The sequence below is a fragment of the Pelodiscus sinensis genome, chromosome 3 (genome assembly GCF_052426305.1).
Source record: "Pelodiscus sinensis isolate ZL-2025 chromosome 3, ASM5242630v1, whole genome shotgun sequence".
Classification (NCBI taxonomy): Eukaryota; Metazoa; Chordata; order Testudines; family Trionychidae; genus Pelodiscus; species Pelodiscus sinensis.
In genome coordinates this window covers 7,461,677-7,482,736 of record NC_143054.1, presented here as the reverse complement: position 1 = coordinate 7,482,736, position 21,060 = coordinate 7,461,677, and the positions used below count along the sequence as shown (strand labels likewise).

General features: G+C 48.9%; 1 protein-coding gene across 1 annotated transcript in view; it reads right to left on the bottom strand.

The window, feature by feature from the left end:
• The window catches only part of PNOC (prepronociceptin), a 43,202-nt gene that overhangs the window by 6,749 nt on the left and 15,393 nt on the right, over positions 1–21,060 (bottom strand). The window contains exon 2 of the mRNA XM_006116718.5: positions 16,200–16,342. Coding sequence (XP_006116780.1) covers positions 16,200–16,325 — 126 coding nt within the window. The 5' untranslated portion in view covers positions 16,326–16,342. The remainder of the gene's footprint in view (positions 1–16,199; positions 16,343–21,060) is intronic.

Here is a 21,060-nt window from a genome sequence, read left to right as displayed (position 1 = left end):
AGGGTTGATTCCCCTGCTTTAGTGTTGGCGGGAAGGGGGTGTAATTACACCCCCACAGTGGCCTGCACCTTTGTCCTGTAGCTCTGCCATAAATCAGCGCCGCGCGCTACTTAGCACGCCCCATCGCCACTCACTGATTCAAAGGAAAGAGCATCGGCATCTCCCCTCCCTCCAGCAGGGAGATGTCCCCCTGTGCCCCAGCTATTATACCCCCCGGAGGTGGTCCCACGCAAGCACACGCAGAGGACAGCAAGTGAAGCATCACAGCCCTGCAAAGATCATGCAAAGGGGCGGTTTAGCAAATCAGCTCAACCATGCTATCCATGGGGCCCCGCCCGTCCCCTGCCGCCTACGCCGCGGCTTCCCTTCCGAGCCACTGAGCAGGAATACAGGCCATGAGTGCTATTGATTGAGCTGATGGGTGCAAGGAGGGAGGGGGACCATCTGTCTCCTTCCCGCCCCCCTCGGTGGCCCCACTCAGACTGTCAGAATGAGAGCAGGTGCAATTTTTAATGCTTCATTTCCAGTCAGAGATAATGAAACGCCTTTGCTGCCGCTCAAGCGTACTTGCAAATGGCTTTCCACTCGCCGTTAGGGCACTGGTCTGTGTCCACATTAGGGACATTACATGCTCCACATGGCTTCCTCCAGAGAGTTCAGTGGAGCTCTACTGGAGCAGGAGGCCCTTGTTGTCAGGGTGTCCTTGTCTCCATCTCTCGCCTTAACTTATCCTTGGGGCTGCCTTTCAGGGCTCCCTGGCACCTACCAGCGAAGGCTGACACAGGGGCACTGACAGGGGGTGGAATGGGGGTGGGATATAAGGGTGGAGACTGTTCCAATGAACGCCACATGCCGGATCCTTGTCTCGCCCCTCCCCCACCCGTTCCTGTGTTTTTAATTTGCCAGCGCCGTAATGGTAGGTCCTTCGCTGTGAACGGCGCCCCATTGAGCTATACCATCTGTGGAGCCGGCTCAGAGCAAACAGCTGATCTCCTTTTGCCTGCTAGATCTGCTCCACAGACTTCCTCTCCCCAGTGCTCTCCACCTCACCCCCAAAGTCCTGCCCCACACTGACAGCAAGTTGGTATGATGATGAAATTCTTGAGGTCAAGCCCATAACCTTAAGAACGTAAGAGCAGCTATACTGGGTGAGACCAACAGTCCATCTAGCCCAGTCTACCGACAGTGGCCAATGCCAGATTCCCCAGAGGGTGTGAACAGAACAGGGAATCGAATCATCAAGTAATCCCTCTCCTGCCGTCCATTTCCAGTCGCCGACAACAGAGGCTAGAACACCATCCCTACCCAACCTGGCTAATGGCCATTGATGGACCTAACCTCAATGAATTTATCTTGGATCTGAAGTTGGCTATGACATCATTAAGAAGCTTTACCAGCCAGCCAATTGGGTCACAACGCTTAGGGTGTGTCTAGACTACATGGCTCCGTTGATGGAGCCATGTAGATGAGGCAGGATGACAAAGGGAAATGAAGCGGTGATTTAAATAATCGCCGCTTCATTTAAATCAAAATGGCTGCCGTGCTGTGCCGATCAGCTGTTTGTCGGCACAGCGCGGCAGTCTAGATGGGGATCTGCCGACCCCAGAACCCTTCGTCGGCAGATCCTTTATGCCTCGTGAAACGAGGCTTACAGGATCTGCCAACGAAGGGTTCTGGGGTCGGCAGATCCCCGTCTAGACTGCCGCTCTGTGCCGACAAACAGCTGATCGGCACAGCGCGGTGGCAATTTTGATTTAAATGAAATGGCGATTATTTAAATCACCGCTTCATTTCCCTTTGTCATCCTGCCTCATCTACATGGCTCCATTGACGGAGCCATGTAGTTTAGACGTACCCTTAATGTTTTCAAAGTGTTGGGTGGGGCTTCACCTGCCCATGAGATGGAAGGAGACTTACATGGCTGATGCTGAGAAAATGTAGAGGTCCCATATCAGGTTCCAGTATAAAGTTCTCACTGCCAAAACCAAATCTTCTTTCTAACGCCTTGTCCACACTACCCCGATTAAACCTACGCAACTTCAGTTATACAAATAGGGCTGTGTCTAGACTGGCAAGTTTTTCCGCAAAATCAGCTGCTTTTGCGGAAAAACTTGCCAGCTGTCTACACTGGCCGCTTGAATTTCTGGAAAAGCACTGATGATCTCATGTAGGATTGTCAGTGCTTTTCCGGAAATACTATGCTGCTCCTGTTCGGGCAAAAGTCTTTTTCCGAAAGACTTTTGCGCAAAAGGGCCAGTATAGACAGCATAGTACTGTTTTCCGCAAAATAGCCCTGATCGCAAAAATGGCGATCGGGGCTTTTTTGCGGAAAACCGCATTTAGATTGGCCAGGGACGCTTTTCCGCAAAAAGTGCTTTTGCGAAAAAGCATCCTGCCAATCTAGACGTGCTTTTCCAAAAATGCTTTTAACGGAACACTTTTCCGTTAAAAGCATTTCCGGAAAATCATGCCAGTGTAGACGAAGCCTATATAGTGTATCTGAAGTTGATGTACTTACCACAGTGTCTTCCACGACTCCGGCTACTCTCCTCATCCTGGTGGAGTACTGGAGTTGACGGGAGAGCGCTTGGAATTTGAGTGATCACATCTAATCAGACACGATAAATCGACCACCGGTGGATCAATCACTGCCGTGTCGATCCACTGTGTAGTGTAGACAAGCCCTAAGTCTATTAGGCCTTTCAATGTGGTATCTGAACCTCCCTCATTCAAGTCACCCATTGCGTGATGATACATTATTGTTCCAGTATCACACATTGGTCCACCGACATCATCCTGCCTTTTCTCCTCACAAGGGAGTTATTTCCAATGCCATTGCTCACTGGCATATCACTAGTCATCGTTACCAGCTGTCATTCATCTCCCTCCTGCCACCCTGTCAGGACCTGTCAGAACCGTATCTCATTGCAGAGCAAATCCAGTTTGTCATCATGCAAAACACTCTTCCTCGGTGCTCTGCTTGCATCCGGCTTGAAATAAAATGTGAGACGTTACCAGACACCACCCAGGGTCCCAGAATCCTGAGCCAACGGGAAGTTTACGCCCGCATTTATGTTTGGCTTTTCTTCCTCTTGCCTGGAGATATTCCCAACATGAAGAACTATCTCCACTCCCAATGGGCGTAAGATCCAACTACTGCCATCCCTGCTAGTCTCTTTAGAGCAACTGTCTCTTTAGTACCAACCTTCTTGGCCTTTCGAGACTAACGAGACAGTCCTCGTTACTGCTGCACCTAGGAACAGGCTAGCTGAGAGACTGGAGAGAACCAGACCCTTTCCGAAACAGAACTGGTCTATTCCTAAGGGAAAAGCCGGGCCTTGTTTACACTGCTTTGACTTCAGTATCTATGCCCAGGTGCAACTGAGATCTGAAACTGACCTAGTCACTCTACAGAACAGGGAGGCTGGGTCCGTTTCCCCAATTCCTAGAGAAGGGCTCTCCTGCTACACGCTCTGTGCTGCAGGAGACTCAGCAATAAGAGGTACTGACAAGCTTATGGATAAGCTGCTTACAGACACAAACCAGACCTGATCTGCTGGGGAGACAGGAAATACTGAGCATGCTTCTGAGGTCATTCTGTGGAAAAAAAGCAGGTGGGAGGGAGGGCTAGAACCATTGTTCCCTCCCAACTTTTTCCCCCATCCATGTGCAGAATGAATTTTGTTATGTGCACTGAGGCATGTGCTGTGCACCACCACTAGAAACACATGCTGCTGGCTGTGGGTGCTCTGCTAATCAGCGGGGGTGGCATTTGAATCTCTCTTGGGTGGCCGCCCAAGTGCTCAGTTTACGGGGGACACTGGCTAGAACCACTTGTGGAGGGACGGGTGGGGCGGTGGTGGTGGTGGGGTGATGGGACTGGAGGGACCGTGCTCTAAATTTAAAAAGGAAAAAAAAAAATCACCTGTGAGCAGTCTTGAGTCTTAGCGGGGAACTTGTCAGCAAGCGAACCATAAGAACATAAGAACGGCCGTACTGGGTCAGACCAAAGGTCCATCTAGCCCAGTATCCTGTCTACCGACAGTGGCCAGCACCAGGTGCCCCAGAGAGGGTGGACCGAAGACAATGATCAAGTGATTTGTCTCCTGCCATCCCTCTCCAGCCTCTGACAGACAGAGGCCAAGGACCATATGCAAATGGGCAGGGTGAGCTGAGCATATGCAAATGTGTAGCTGGTTTGCCAATGGTTTCTCTTGATACAGAAAGGGAGAGCAGCCTCCTGTGCAGAGTGGTCCTGCTCCCATTGCAGTCACTGGCCCCGTGGGAGTGAGCTGATCAGTGAGCTACAGAACCCTAGGAACAGACTTGCTTTCTCACCTCCTAGCTCTTGTTTACTTCCCTCCCCACTCCTGGCCCTCTGACTCCCTCCTGCTCCAAATACCTGGTAGTGTAGCTGCCTGCCAGGGGCCACTCGTCGCGCCAGCTGCCAGCGGGGATTCTTCCAGTGCGTGCGTTCATTCCCCATCACCCCTCGTGATTGCCTGGGTTACTGAGCCGGAAAGCGGCCATCTGCCGGGTCCCTCACAGTAGGGCCATCCCCACGGCTTCTCCCAGACACAGCAGCAGGGAGCTGACAGAACCGTTAGTCACAGGGCTGAGGTGCCCAGACCACGGGAGAGCGCAGCGGGAGCTAGGGATGGGCGTTCAGAACTAACGTAAGGGGGCCTCCGCTGTGGTCCCTGTCTGTTCTCCTGGGGAGGGGGCGTCAGGAGCTGTGGAGACCCCATGCAGAGACCAAGTCAGCCAGCGGGCGTTGCTGCCTTCTCCTTCATCTCTTCTGGGCTCTCGGCTTTGAGGGAGTTAGCGTGAGCGGCCCAGGGTCACACTCAGCTCTGGGATAAATGAAAGCAAGCCCCCCTTTTCCCCCCAGTACCTAGGTGGTGCATTATATGGTCATGTGGTTCCCTGGGGCAACAGGAATATTCCTGGCCTGGGGGCCCTTCTCCGACAAAGTTTGGGGCTGAGTCTCTCCCCCAGCCTGCCTGCCGCCCCCATGTGCTCCCTTCTCTCCCTGGCTTGTACAACCCCCAGCTCCTCCTGCTGGCCCGGGTGATTTAAAACAGCCTGACCCCCTGCCTCCCCCACCAGTAGCACAGTGGGACTAGATGGGCTTCCTATGGCCCTGCAGTGGGGCGGGGGCTCCACACACTGCCCCTGCCCCGAGCACCCCTGCAGCCAAGGGGAAGCTGTAGTGGCAGTGCCTGTGGGCAGCAATGCATGGAGACCCTCCCCCCAACTCCTGCTTGGGTGCTCCAGGTAAGTACTGCACCTCCCATATTCTCCCCTACACACACCCCTCCCTCCCAGAGGCTGTACCCATTGCCCCCACCTCTCTCACTCCCCGCACTCCCTCCAGCCCCCAAACTTCCTCCCAGAGCCTGCACCCCTCCTGTACCCCCATCCTCTGCCCCAGCCCAGAGACTGCACCTCTGATCCCCTCTGACACCCAAACTCCTTCCCAGAGCCTGCACCCCTCCTGTACCCCCATCCTCTGCCCCAGCCCAGAGACTGCACCTCTGATCCCCTCTGACACCCAAACTCCTTCCCAGAGCCTGCACCCCTCCTCACCTCCTGCCCCCAAATTTCATCCCAGAGCCTGGGGTAAACAGAAGTGCTTTATTGCCTTCACATGTTTACCTGAGACATTCAACACGACATCCGAGTGGCCCCAAATTGGCCGTAGTCAGAACCTTTTATCATTTTAGTATGTTAATTCACAGGTCTATCACTACTTTTCCTAAAACTTTGTTTAGTAATGTTAACTCCCATAAACTCAATATTAATAAGCAAATCATGAATACAATTATACCCACCCCTAATTACTATCGATATAACATCTAATTCAATCAACACCTTCTTATACTACAGACTAACAGGTTACAGAGATTACAAGGAATTTAACCCTGAAGATCTGTTAAGCAGAGCCAATGAGGATAAGTAAGAGACATAACAAAATAGAGCAATTCCATACTTATCTGGTCTCCTAGGCTACAAGAACGGGGATGGGGGAGGGAGGGAGGAGAGAACTTGTTTAAACAGCAGAAAGAACAATACTGGTTTTGACCAGACTCTTAATCTATCTTCCCAAACTACAAAAACAAAAGGAAAAAGCATGTTTAAAGGGCAATGCCTATCCTGGCTAGACCCCGAACCACCCAGAAGAGCAACTTCAGATCTATTAATTTTTACATACCCCCGGCAACAAGTAAATCCTGCTGAATCCAGTGGCCAGCTGTCAGAATGGCCACACCTTTGGTCCATGTAGCCCAGTGTCCTGTCTGCCGACAGTGGCCAATGCCTGGTGCCCCAGAGGGAGTGAACACAACAGGGGATCATCAGAGCTCTGCAAGTCTCCTTCGACACGCAGCTAACATGTCTGCATGGAAACTTTTGTTGGTCAAACCTGAAAGCAGAACACTTGTACGGAGAAGAGAATGATGGCTGGGGTGCCAACGTAGCCCCTCTACTACCACAGCCACGTGGGAGAAGTGAGAAAACCACCATCCTGCAACACACCATGTCAAGACTTGGCATGGGGGGATGATAGGCTGGCATTTCTGTGAGGGCAGAACTAGGGTGGTTTGGGGGCTTTGTCTAAGGAGCACCCAGCAAGGGAGCAGTACCATTTTGGCTTTGTAAAAAGGGATGGGGCTCTACCTTTTGGGTTTTTTTTTAATCTACACTGAGGTGTGATTCACAAAGGAGTAAGGACCCCGGCTTTAGTAAAGAGGTTTTCAAACAGTGGGGCCGGCCTCCCAACGGAGGCATGGGAATGGGTACGTCTAAACTACATGGGTCCGTCCACGGAGCCATGTAGATTTGTTTGTTCGGCAAAGGGAAATGAAGCCGCGATTTAAATAATCGTGGCTGCATTTAAATTTAAATGGCTGCCCCGCTCTGCCGATCAGCTGTTTGTCGGCAGATCGGGGCAGTCTGGACGCTCCCCTGTCGATATGAAAGCCCTTTATCGACCTCCCTGGTAAACCTCATCCTACGAGGCATAACAGGGAGGTTGATAAACGGCTTTCAGGTCGGTGCGGGAGCGTCCAGACTAGCGCGCTGAGCCGACAAACAGCTGATCAGCTGTTTGTCAGCTCAGCACGGCAGCCATTTAAATTTAAATGAAGCCGCGATTATTTAAATGGCGGCTTCATTTCCCTTTGCTGATCAGCCTAATCCACATGGCTCCATCCATGGAGCCATGTAGTTTAGACACACCCAATGTGTCAAGGAAAGCATCAGCCATGTGCTTGTTTTTTTTAAAGAGCTCTGGCTCTCAAGCCTGGTTGGTCGGGCTTGTGCAGAAGGGATCCGTCCACCTGGCTTCCCTCCCCTACATTCCCTCACTGGGAGTGTGTCTAGACTACAGGGTTTTGTCGACAAAACTATACCGGTGTTTACACTGCCGCTGACATAACGACATAACGTCGACAGAACTCAGCAGTTTCGTCAATGGCGGTAAACCTCATTCTACGAGAAATAACGCCTTTTGTCGACAGAGTTCTGTCAACAGAAGGCGTTATTGCATCTACACTGCCCTTTGCGCCTACCAAACTGGGTGGGGTTGCGACTTCTTTGGAGGATAGGGACATAATTCAAAATGACCGTAGCAAGTTAGAGAAATGGTCAGAGGTAAACAGGATGAGGTTTAATAAAGAGAAATGCAAAGTGCTCCACTTAGGAAGGAACAATCAGTTCCATACATACAAGATGGGAAGCGACTGTCTAGGAAGGAGCATGGCGGAAAGGGATCTAGGGGTCATAGTGGACCACAAGTTGAATATGAGTCAACAGTGTGATGCTGTTGCAAACAAAGCAAATATGATTCTAGGTTGTATCAACAGGTGTGTTGTAAGCAAAACTCGTGAAGTCATTCTGCCGCTCTACTCTGCACTAGTTAGGCCTCAGCTGGAGTACTGTGTCCAGTTCTGGGCGCCACATTTCAAGAAAGATGTGGAGAAATTGGAAAGGGTACAGAGAAGAGCGACAAGAATGATTAAAGGTCTAGAGAACATGACCTATGAAGCCAGGCTTCGTGAACTGGGCTTGTTTAGTTTGGAAAAAAGAAGATTAAGGGGGGACATGATAGCGGTTTTCAAATATCTAAAAGGGTGTCACAAGGAGGAAGGAGAAAATTTGTTCCTCTTGGTTTCTGAGGACAGGACAAGGAGTAATGGGCTTAAAGTGCAGCAGGGGAGGTTTAGATTGGACATTAGGAAAAAATTCCTAACTGTCAGGGTGGTCAAATATTGGAATAAATTGCCAAGGGAGGTGGTGGAATCTCCCTCTCTGGAGATATTTAAGAACAGGTTAGATAGACATCTGTCAGGGATGGTGTAGACGGAGCTTGGTCCTGCCTTGAGGGTGGGGGGCTGGACTCGATGACCTCTCGAGGTCCCTTCCAGTCCTATGATTCTATGATTCTATACACTGTCATGTCGACAAAGTGGCTTGCTGTGTAGAACTGGATGTAGTCTAGACACTCTTTGTCGACAGAAGCTTTGTGGACAGTATGGGTACGTCTAAACTACATGGCTCCGTCATCACGAGGCATAAAGGATCTGCCAACGAAGGGTTCTGGGGTTGGCACATCCCTGTCTAGACTGCTATGCTGTGCCAACAATCAGCTGATCGGCGCAGCGCGGAGGCCATTTTGATTTAAATGAAGCGGCGATTATTTAAATTGCACCTTCATTTCCCTTTGCCGACCTGCCTAATCTACATGGCTCCGTTGATGGAGCTATGTAGTCTAGACACACCCTATCTGTTGACAAAACTTCTGTCGACAAAAGCCTATTGTCTAGACATAGGGTACGTCTAGACTACATGCCTCTGTCGCCAGAGGCATGTAGATTAGGCTATCAGACATAGGAAAATGAAGCGGCGATTTAAATAATCGCCGCTTCATTTAAATTTACAGGGCTGCCGCGCTGAGCCGACAAACAGCTGATCAGCTGTTTGTCGGCTCAGCGCGATAGTCTGGATGCGCGGGTGTCGACATCAAAGGTATTTGTCGACCACCCAGGTATGCCTCCTGGGAGAGCTTCTAGACTTTCTTTCGAAAGAGCGGCTCGCTTTTTCGAAAAATCTGCTTGTGGTCTAGACGCTTTTTTTTGAAAGAGGCTTGTAGTCTAGACGTACCCTATGTGACTAAGGAGAGGGATGTGACTAAGTATGGGACTGAGCACCTCTGAGCACGCCCTGTGTGAACTGAACGTCTCCAGATGCCTGAGCAGATTCAGACTGAGCTGTATGTTCATGGAGTTGAGCCAAGTACTGTGCCTGACTCCTCATACTGAGTTGTATGCTTCTGCAGACAGGGCCATCCCTAAGGGAGTGCAGGGCTTGGGGCAACCCCATCCCCAGGAGTGGGGACTGGGGCAACCCCATCTGCTCCCGGCCCTGTCTCTGCTTATCTCCTCCCCCACCCCCCACTCCACCTCTTCCCTGAAGCCCCACCCCGATCCACCCCAATCCCAGGGCTGCAACAGGGGTCGCTCTCTCTCTCCCACCACTCACAGTGACCCAGAAGCCTGCTCTGTTCACTCGGCTTCACCATGATTTCCTAAGCATCAGCCTGCCGCAAAGGTTGAGAAGATCCATGTCTGGTTCCCAAATCACTGGGCTGGGCGAGGTGGAGGCACCGTGGTCAGCTGATGGCTTGGGCATGGAGACGTGATTGTCCAAGGTGGCTTGGCAAGTTAATGGCAGAGCCAGGTTGGGAGTACAAGACTGTTGAGTCCTAGGTTAGTGCCTCACCACTGGTCCACACTCCTCCTGCGGCTAACAGGAGCCCTGAGGGTCCCTAGAAGGACCACAATAAGAGGTTTGCTGATGCAGAAGGCACCTCCTGCGGGCCAAACTTGGCATATCTGGTGAAGGGTGAAGCATCCTGCAGGGGGCATTCAATGCAAGGAATTCATCCTGTGAAATCTACCCAAGTGACACCAGACTTGTCACCGTGACAGGCACGAGTGAAATACTGCAGTGATGTATTGGCTAGGGCTTGTTAAGAAATGGAAAGGGGAGGGGGAAATCAATACCTATCAAGTAGGAAAGACCAATAGGGAAAGAAAAGCGCCAACCACGGCCGCCCCAGAGGATCAATAGTGAGAACCAGAAAGCATTATGAACTGTGAAAAAGTACTGGCCAAAGTCTCTAATGGCTCTCAGGCCCGTGTGCTCTTTAATCAAGCGTTGAAGGCAAGTCTCATTTTGCGGCACGACAGACTAGAAAGATGGGAGCAGCGATCACCAAGGAATGAGAAGATACTGATCTAGACACAGACATTTCCCTTGGGACGCTGGAGACTGATCCAAAGGCCTATTCACTGCCTTTCAGGGTCTGGCCCTTCATTTCCGTCCTTGGGTAGGGAGGATAGAAACGTCCTCTCTTTCCTCTCCTTCCAGCCCGGTTCTGCTCCGCTCCACGTGTGTGATCTGCATCAGGAGATGCTCAGAACTAAGTAATGCTCGTTAATTAGTTTACACGTCGAATCAGATCAGAACGCCACCATGTGTCGGCCCAGTGAGCCTCATTGGTCTTGACAAAGGCAAGTTTCGTTTGAACGCGTGAAGCTGAGTCCTGAGGGACAAACAGCTGGCAACGGGGATGAGTTGTGGAGACAAGCTGGATGGGGGGGATGACTCAAGAGACCAGCAAAGCTTAGCGTTGTTCTGAAAACGTGTCTAAAGTCTAGAGGATCAAGTTACGCGCCAGCTCTCAGGGCTCCTGTCTGTGAGGGGTCGGCGCGCCGGGTCTGACACGCTGATTCATTCTTTTCCAATTAAAATTTTCCGTTCGGAAGGCACTTGGTGTTAGCTTGACAGCCCTGGAGTCTGAAGTCCTCTGGTAAGTTAGTGGCAGAACATGTTCTGCAGAAGGAGTGGTCATGCCAGCTTCCTCCATCGCCACACCTCAGCTTTGCCCAGCAGAGGTCGCCTCTGGGACTCAGATGGCCATTCACTCCCTCTGGACTCGGACCACGCAGCCGGGGGATGCTGAGAAAGGGGGCCAGCTAGAGTCCATTATGTTGGGGGTATCTGGGCACTGGGACTGAAGGTAAAGAAACCAAAAATGTTTCACAGAGGTCACCTGGGTTAGGTTTTGTTGTTTTTTTTGTTTTGTTTTTTTTGCGGGGGGAGGAGGAAATCAATACACTAACATAAGAACGGCCGTATTGAGTCAGACCAAAGGTCCATCTAGCCCAGTATCCTGCCTTCTGACAGTGGCCAATGCCAGATGTCCCAGAGGGAGTGAACAGAACAGGGAATCATCAAGCAATCCCTCTCTTGTTAACCATTTCCAACCTCTGACAACAGAGGCTACGGACACCACTCCTACCCATTCTGGCTAATAAGTATCGATGGACCTAACCTCCATGAATTCATCTAGTTCTTTTGTGAACCCTGTTAAAATCTTGGTCTTCACAACACCCTCTGGCAAGGAGTTCCACAGGTTGGCTGTGTGCTGCATGAAGAAATACTTCCTTTTGTTTGTTTACATGTAAAAGAGGATGCGTCTTAACATACTTCAGAGTATAACATACTTTGTGAATAAAAAGTCTCCAAGAGGGCACTGTCTGTAACATTAAAAACAATGAGTAGTCCTGTGGCACCTTAGAGACTCACAAAATATATTAGATCAGGAGCTTTCATGGGTAACCCATACTTCATGAATGAAACTGGAACGTGACCAATGCCTTTATTCCAAGCTGTGGGTTGCGGCAACAAAAGGGGTCAGAATAGCGAATGTTTGGCTTACACCACTGAGACTGTGAACTCTTTGGGTCAGAGGCTATGTCTTTATTGTGGGTTCCTACAGTGCCTAACCAAGGGGCCCTGGTTTATGACTGAGGCTTGCCGGTGTCCCATTAATGCAGATAATGAAGGATCACCCAGACATTTTGGCTACGTCTACACTGGCATGATTTTCCGCAAATGCTTTTAACGGAAAAGTTTTTCCGTTAAAGCATTTGTGGAAAAGAGCGTCTAGATTGGCACAGACGCTTTTCCGCAAAAGCACTTTTTGCGGAAAAGCGTCCGTGCCAGTCTAGAGGCGGTTTTGCGCAAGAAAGCCCCGATCGCCATTTTCACGATTGAGGCTTTTTTTGCACAAAACAACACCGCGTTGTCTACACTGGCCCTCTTGCGCAAAAGCATTTGCGCAAGAGGGCTTTTGCCCGAATGGGAGCAGCATAGCATTTCCGCAAGAACACTGACAATCTTACATGAGATCGTCAGTGTTCTTGCGGAAATTCAAGCGGCCAGTGTAGATAGCTGGCAAGTATTTCCACAAAAGCAGATGCTTTTGCAGAAACACTTGCCAGTCTAGATGCAGCCTTTGGGTTTACACAGCTGAGGCTGGAAATGAGGCAAGAGCAGCTTCTCTTGAGTATTTAGCATGTCCAGTTCTCACTGCAGTTCATGCAGGAAACAGAAGAGGGATGGGAAAGTTCACCCAACCCCAACAGAAACTGAGGCGAGCCCATGGGGGAGTGCTGCTCCCTTGAAACTGGTACAAAAGGGAAATGCTTTCCGTGGGGCACCCCTTATTGTAACTCTAGTTCAACCCCTGGCGTGTGAAGGCAGAGAGGATATTGAATTCCAAAATCAATATGAGTAATTGGAACCCAGCCCACCAGAGCAGTCCCTGTTTAGTCTGGACAGCGGACTATGTCAGTCTGAAATCAGAGACACAATCACGGTAGTGCATTAGATTCCCTCAACTCTGCCGCCTAAACCCTATGACAGGTGGGGGGGTTGGCATCAGGATTTATACACCTCTTCCAGGGTGCAATTTAGGGAGGGAGGGAACAAAGCTTGAAGTCAAGTGCCACCCATCATACGGGTTAGGGGATCACCAAATGAACTACAGGTCATCAAATGAAATTAATAGATAGCAAGTTTAAAACAAAAGGAAGTGTTTCTTCATGCAATGCAGAGTTAACCTGTGGAACTCCTTGCCAGCAGATGTTGTGAAGGCCGGGACTTTAATGGGGTTAAAAAATACAAGCTAGATAAATTCACAGAGGATAGGTCAATCAATACTTATTAGCCAGGATGGGTCGGAATGGTGTCCCTAGCCTCTGTTTGTCAGAGGTTGGAAATGAGTGACTTGATGATTACCTGTTCTGTTCATTCCCTCTGGGGGCATCTGGCATTGGCTACTGTGAGAAGACAGGATACTGGGCTAGACGGATATTTGGTCTGACCCAGTATGGCCGTTCTTATGTTCTCCTCTTCCTGTGTAAATACAAATCCTTGGAAATTCTTTCTCGACACTGGACACCACGTATTAGGAGCTACCATGACCCATCCCAAAGGGCATCGTATCAGCCTCTTCCCATTGATTACTAATTTGCTCCAAACAGGAATCAAAACCTGCTCTGTGATGCTCCTTGAACCCGACCGTAGCCCCCTGTTGTGGGAACCCTTCTCCTGGAGGCAGCTCCTGAGACGTGGTTTTTATGAGCTGGGCTTTTCCGCCCCTTTGCTCGGTTCATTCTGTGGTACCGCATGCGAGTCATAAACTTCAGCAGAGAGTTATGGAGGGAGACCTGGTCTTTCAAACCCATTGCTGTCGATAAAACCGGTCAGGACTCGCTGCCCGACAAACACTGTGCCAGAGAGAGAGACGCGGGTGGGAAGAAGAAAAGCAGGAATGTTCCTGCCATGGGCAGAATAAGCAGGGAGGCTTAATGCGGCAGTAGAATAGGGGGTAGCTGTGAAAGGTCTGGTCCCTATTGCTCCCAACCAGACTGTCTCTTTCTGCGCTGTCTCGGGGGTTGGCACTTCTGAGAACAGTTTTGTCTTCAGGACACAGGAACCTCTTGTGACACCAGGAAACGGCTCAGATTGTATCGGGGAGCCTCTTGGGAATTTTTCGGGGGTGGGAATTGGGCAACGCCAAGCTCTTGGATTTCTTATTACCACCATTGAGCTCCACATATCAGATTGAAGCAACCCACTCTTGTGTCCCCACCGCCCCAGCTAGACTGTCTTTCTGTGATATGTGTAATACACCCATTGCGGTAGTGTCGAGAGTCCAGAAAGCAAGTGGCCTAGCATAATCCATCTGGGAAGTTCTAGGCTTGGGGCTGGAATGAAGACCTCTTAGACTACGTCTCCACTGCACCATAGTTTGAAATAAGATATGCAATTTGAGCTATGCAAATTGTGTATCTTATTTCCATCTTCTTTTGAAATAGCTTATTTCGTAATTTGACGCTGTCTACACAGCACCCAATTTCGAAACAACCCACTATTCCACAATGTCCCTTACTCCTCATGAAATGAGGTTAACAGGGACATTGGAATGGCGAGCCCGTTATATTTCGAAATAACGGGTTTGCTGTGAAGACGCGAGATAGCTATTTCGGGATACTCCAATATCCCAAAATAGCGCTGCAGTGTAGATGTAGCCTCAGTATCCAACTGACTTGCACAAAGTTGACTTTTGGGTGAGAGCTTGTGACCTGCTGCTCCTAAAACACAGGACGGTGCTGGATTTAGACACAAGCTAAGTAAGATGCAGTTTAGGGGCTCAGGTTATGAGGGGCCTCTAAATCCAAAAAATGACTAGTTTTTAGCGGCATCCTTGCCGATGTACCAGTATATATACAAATATCAAACCTTATTATTTACATTGTCATTGTCCTTTCTGATAGATTAATACTCATTTTGGGGGTAATTCTATGGGGCCTCTTAAATTTGACGTAGTTTAGGGCCTCAGCATGTCTTAATCCGGCCCTGCTTTTCCATACGGGCCATATATATAACGCCATATCTGCACACACAGTGCTATGTACTGTAATAGGAACACCGTGCCAAACATAGCTCCGGCTGTATGAGGTGCCTTCCCGGGTTCCTTCAAATTCAGAGAAGAGGAGGGTGGACCTGACTGAGCACGGGGCCATGCTAGTTTTACACTGGTGTCACCCCATTAACTTCTATGGGATTGCTCCTGATTTACATCAGGGCAAGCTAGCTCAAATTAAATCAATGGAGATATACCTATCTCCTAGAACTGGAAGGGACCTTGAAAAGTCATCAAGTCCAGGGCCCTTACAGCAGGACCAAGTACCATCTCTGACAGATTTGCCCCAGCTCCCTAAATGGCTCCTTAAAGGATTAAACTCACGAGCCTGGGTTTAGCAGGCCAATGCTCAAACCACTGAGCTATCCCACCTCAGACTCAGAGCTCAACTTCCTGTGCTTCATATTTACTTGACTCTCCCTCTGGTAATTGATCATCCTTAATCTGCAGCCATAAAAATCAAGCTGGATGTCTGACTATTCACAGATGCCGTAGCTCTCCGGCAGAGCTCCCAGGTCTGTCCCTAGAAGCCCTAAGTGATAGAAGGATCCAATCGCTCCCCTTGCTCCCAAATGCTTCTGAGAACCCTGTGCATGGGGCTAGCCCAGCTGCAGGAATAAAGCAGAGGCGGGAAACTGTTTTTGGGTTGGGGGCCACTGACCCACAGAAAAATCAGTCAGGGGCCACATAAAAGTGAGAAGTAAACCCCCCCCAAAACAAACAACCCCCCCCACTGATGTGGCACCCAACTGAGAAGCAGAAAGACGGTCCCTATATTCCCCTTGCACATCAGAGCCTGGAGAACGGGGGGGCTGGGCTAGTAGATTTTGTGAGGCCCCTCCAGGCTTCTGGGGTGGGGCCAAAAATGAGGGGTTCAGTGTGTGGGAGGGGGCTGCCGGGAAGCAGGCTTGGGGCGTGGGGGGTTAGTGAGTCTGGGAGTGTGCTGGGGAGGGTTGGGTGGGAGGTAGAGTGCAGGAGCAGAGAGGGGGTGCAGCAGTGAGCTGAGGGTGGGGGGACCACAGGTTTGGAGTGCCAGCACCCGGGGCCGGGGCCGGCCCTGGGGCCATAGGTTCCCCACCCCAGGAATAAAGGATTCTGGAGTGGATGGGTGTAAGTGTGGATCTCAGTATAGGGCAGAAGATGACTCTGGCATATTTACAAAAACCCAAGAGGCAGAGAAGGGCTTGTTTATCCCAGTGCAGCATTTTATCAGCTCTACTGCCCCCGCATCCGCTGCTGTGGCCCTCTAGGCAATTGCCTGTGTTATCTGTCCCGCACACCGGCAGCGTGACTGCTGACCTGGGACACCCGCGTGCCCATCCCTGGCATGTGAAAGAGGCTCTGGCGGTGGCGGACTTACGAGGACATTGAAGTTGTCCTGCTGGGCGTACAGGTGTCGGTTACAGCTCAGGCAGTCCTTCTGGCAGTCCCCAAGCACGTGGGCGAACAAGCACAGCAGCAAGAGATCCCACAGCAGAGCCCCCATGGCGGCAGTCGCAAGACCTGGGGAACAGGGAAACAAAGACAAGTCTTTCAGCAAAGAGCTCGCGCCCAGGCTGTTAGAAAGAGAACGTCTCCCGTGGCTGGGTCACCAGCGAGATACAATCTTGAATGTAACGATGGGAAATTGATCTGGAGGGTTAAATGATGTACCCAAGGCCACAGAAGGAATCAGTGGCAGAGTGAGTAATAGACCACCTCCTAAGCAACCAGGTTATTTCCCCAGTACACGAACAAGGTCCATATGGTGTGACTAGCCAGGATCAGATCCTGCAGTTGCTTTTTCCCAGTCATTTGGTGCTTCCCCGACTGTGCATGATTTCACAAAACGAATGCTCAGGACTGCACTGTTCTATTACTTTGCCACTGATTCCTTCTGTGGCCTTGGGTGAGTCGTTTAACTCCCTCCTCTCCCCCCGAAAAATTTCTCATCATTACATTCAAGATGGTGTCTCTCCACATGGCCCTAGTGAGACTTATTCGCTTGTAACTGATCTGCTTGTAACTTTAAGATCCTGGAACAAAAGGTGCAAATAGTCACAGTAAATGGTTGATGAGGAACCTGTGATCTGGAAAGGCCTCTGTTGAAACTCTTCAGCAGACGTGAGTAATGAATACACTCATGGGCAATCAAATTTGGCTCCCAAACAATTTGCTAATTGAAAGAGCAGCTAAATCCATAACAAACAGCGTTACTCATAACACTCCATCAGCTCTTACTGACACATGTAAGGGAGATATTGTCAAACATATGGGACCACATTCCGCTGACAGACACATTCATGCAATTCACATTGTCTTCTTTGATAGATGTACTTGTCTGGTACATTAATTTTGTACTTGAGATGGTGCTGGAAGAAAACTCTATATCAGTGAGTTATAATGGGCCGAGTTGCTCAGTCACTCCTGTCGGGGTATCCCATTAAAATCAATAGGGCTGCAAAGGCGTAACCCTGCCCTTCTTTGAAGCACTCTTCCAACCCAAAGCAAGTTCGGTGTTACTGAAATATGGCTTAAAAGTTAATGCTGTGTGGACGAAGCTTTGGCTGCCAGAGACTGAATTTGTCCAGATAACAGATATCTTCAGAGTGAAGCTTACCACGATGCTGGAGTTATCATATGTGGGGTGAGAGGGGAAGTCAGTTTTTGTGACCGATAATAGTTTATGAAGCTGAAGCTGCCACCACCAATGCTCCTGATTTAAAGCCAATTAGAGAACTGGTTGGTGAGATTTGGTTCCGGTCTGCTAGGAGCTGGGCAGAAACCTACCTCTGTCTGAGCATAATCTAGAAGTGAAGGTGTTTGCATTTCATTTCCAGTCCTTGCAGCCATAAGAACAGAACATAAGAACGGCCATAAGGGTGAGACCAACGGTCCATCCAGCCCAGTATTCTATCTGCTGACAGTAGCCAATACCAGATGCCCCAGAGGGAGGGAACATAACAGGTAATCCTCACGTGATCCCCTCCCCTATCACCCATCTACTTCTCCAGCTTCGGCTTGTTTGCATTCACTTCTCTCTGCTGCTCTAGGTTCTCTCAATCACCAACAAAGCTAGAGTGCAAGTTACTATTCTATCTAGCAGCTTTCATAGCCCTTGTCCTTGATAATATGAACCCCAGCTCAAGCCTTCTGCCCAGGTTTGCGGGATCTAGAGCTACACCAGAAGGACCTTTGTACCTCAGAGCCTAGTTTCCTATCCCACCGCTCCCACCACAAGTGCCAAAACCAGATAGCAGGAATCAGTCAGTAGCTGCTGAGGATGTGAACATAAGAATGGCCAGTGCTTTTTTTTGTAAGAAAAAGGTGCCGGTACTCCGTGGCAAACTTGTTAAGCCCCTCCCCCCCCAAAAAGGAAAAAAAAGCCAAAATGCAATCGTGGCCCCTTTTAAGAGCTACGGCGCCGCACTGGGAGCAGGAAAAAAAACACCACCTGTCCCGCAGGCTTCCGTCAGGAGTGGAGCTGCCCCAGGGAAACAGGTGCCGGTACGTGCAGGGGATATCCCATTCCCTTTTTGTGGGCTGGGAAAATAGGTGACAGTATGCCGTTCTGGGCAGTACCGTCACAAAAAAAGCACTGAGAACAGCCATGCTAAGCCACGCCAACGGTTTGTCTAGCCCAATAGCCTGTCCTCTGACAGGGGCCAATGCCAGGTGCCCCAGAGGGAATGAACAGAACAGGCACTCATCACATGATCCCTCCTCTGTCACCCATTCCCAGCTGTTGGCAAACAAAAAGTAAGAAAACTTCAAAGCATGGTTTTTCATTCCTGCCCCTCTTGACTAATGGCCATGATGGACCTATCCTCCATGAATGTATCTAGTTCTTTTTTAAACCCTTATATAATCGGCCTTCAGAGCATCCTCTGGCAAGGAATTCCACAGGTTGATATTGTGTTTTGTGAAGAAATACTTCCTTTTGTCCATTTTAAACCTGCTGCCTTTTGATTTCATTGGGTGACTCCTAGTTCTTTATGAGAAGGAGCAAACAACATGTCCTTATTTTCTTTCTCTACACCAGTCATGCTTTTATAGACCTCTAGTATGTCACCCCTTTGTCATCTCTTCTGTAGGCTGAAAAGTCCCTTTCTTATTAATCTCTCCTCAGTGGAAGCTGTTCCATACCCCAAATCATTTTTATTGCCCTTTTCTGAACCGTTTCCAATTCCAATATATCTTTTTTGAAGTGGGGTGATCACATCTGCATAGAGTATGCAAGATGTAGGCATACATATATTTATATAGAGGCAAAATAATATTTTCTATATTACTATCTATTCTTTTTCTAATGATTCCAAATATTCTGTTCACTTTTCTGATTGCTGGTGCACACTGAGTGGATGTTTCCAGAGGACTATCCACAATGATTCTGAGATCTTTTTCTTAAATGGTCACAGCTAATTTAGACTCCATCATTTTATATGGATAGTTAGGATTATGTTTTCCAATATGCAACTTTGGATTTCATCTATCATTTTGTTGCCCAGTCACCTAGCTTTTGTGACATCATTTTGTAACTTTTTACAGTCTTTTTAGGACTTACATATCTTGATTATTTTTGTATCATTTTAAATTTTATAACTTCTATGTTTGTCCCATTTTTCAGATTGTTTATGACTATGTTGAGAAGTGCTGGTCCCAGAACAGACTTCTGGGGGAAACCATTAGTTACTTCTCTCCATTCTGAAAACTGACCATTTATTCCTACCCTTTGTTTCCTGTCTTTTAACCAGTTACCAATGTATGAGAAAACCTTCCTCTCATCCCCTAACAGTTTAATTTGCTTAAGAGCCTCTGGTGAGGGACCTTGTCAAAGGGTTTTTAAAAATCTAAATACATTATATCTACTAGCTCCCTCTTGTTCACATTCTTGTTGACCCGTCTGAAAGAATTTTAGCAGATTGGTAAGGCATGATTCCCTCTGGACAAACTATGTTGCCCTTCCCGAAGAAATAATGTTACTCAGACCCTTTATCATTTTAACCAATTTGCCTGGTGCTGAAATTAGGTTTACTGGCCTGTAATGGCCAGGATCACCTCAAGAGCATTTTTTAAAAATTGGCATCACATTAGCTTTCCTCCAGTCATCTGGTACAGAAGCTGATTTAAATGTTAGGTTACATATCATAGTCAGTAGTTCTGCACTTTCAGAACTCAGGTGAATACCATCCGGTCCTAGTGGCTTATTGCTGTTTAATTTCTCGATTTGTTCCTCTAATGACACCTCAGTCCGGGACAGTTCCTCATAGTTGCCACCTACAAAAAATAGCTCAAGTTTGTGAGTCTCCCTCACATCCTAAGTCATGAAGGCTGATGCAAAGAATTCATTTTAATCCTTGCAATGGCTCCTTTGTCCTTGAGTGCTACTTTAGCATCTCCATCGTCCAGAGGTCCCACTGGTAGCTTAGCAGGGTTCCTGATTCCGAGGTACTTAACATTGTTTTGCGGTTGCTTTTTGAGTCTTTGTTTTTACACTTCACTTGCCAGAGGTCAGGCTCCTTTATATTTTCAATAGGAGTTAACTGCCACTTTTTAAAGGATGCTTTTTTGCCTCTGTGTCTATGCTGTTTGGCCACGGTAGCACTTTTTTGGTCCTCTAGCTATGTCTTTTAATGTGGAGCATCTATTTAAATTGAACCTCTAGTGTGGTGTTTTTAAAAAGTTTCCATGCAGATTGCAGGGATTTCACTTTGGCATTGTGCCTTTTAATTTCTGTTTCACTGACTCCCTCATTTTTGTGTTGTTCGCCTTTCTGAAATTAAATGCCCCTGGTGTGGACTGCATTGATTTTTCCCTTCCCCTCCACAGGAATTTGGTTATGTTAGGGTCATCATTACCAAGTGGTTCAACTACTGTATATTCATCTCTTGGACCAGATCCTGTGGCCCACTTAGGTCTAAATCAAATATTGCCTCGCCCCTTGTGGGTTCCAGGACTAGTGACTCCAAGAAGCAGTCATTTAAAGTGTCAAGAAACTCTATCTCTGCATCCCATCCTGAGATGACGTGTATCCAGCCAATAGGGGGATAGCTGGAATAGGCCAATAGAGACCCTGGTTCCTTGTTTCGAGCACCTTTCCCCCCAAAGACCTGAAAACATTTTATAGCCAGGAGTGAAGACTCACGCGTCTGTGAGACTGAGCTTGTTTCTTGGCATGTTATAGGTGGGGAAACTGAGGCACATAGCAGTGAAGTGACTCAATCAAGCAGCAGCAGTGAATC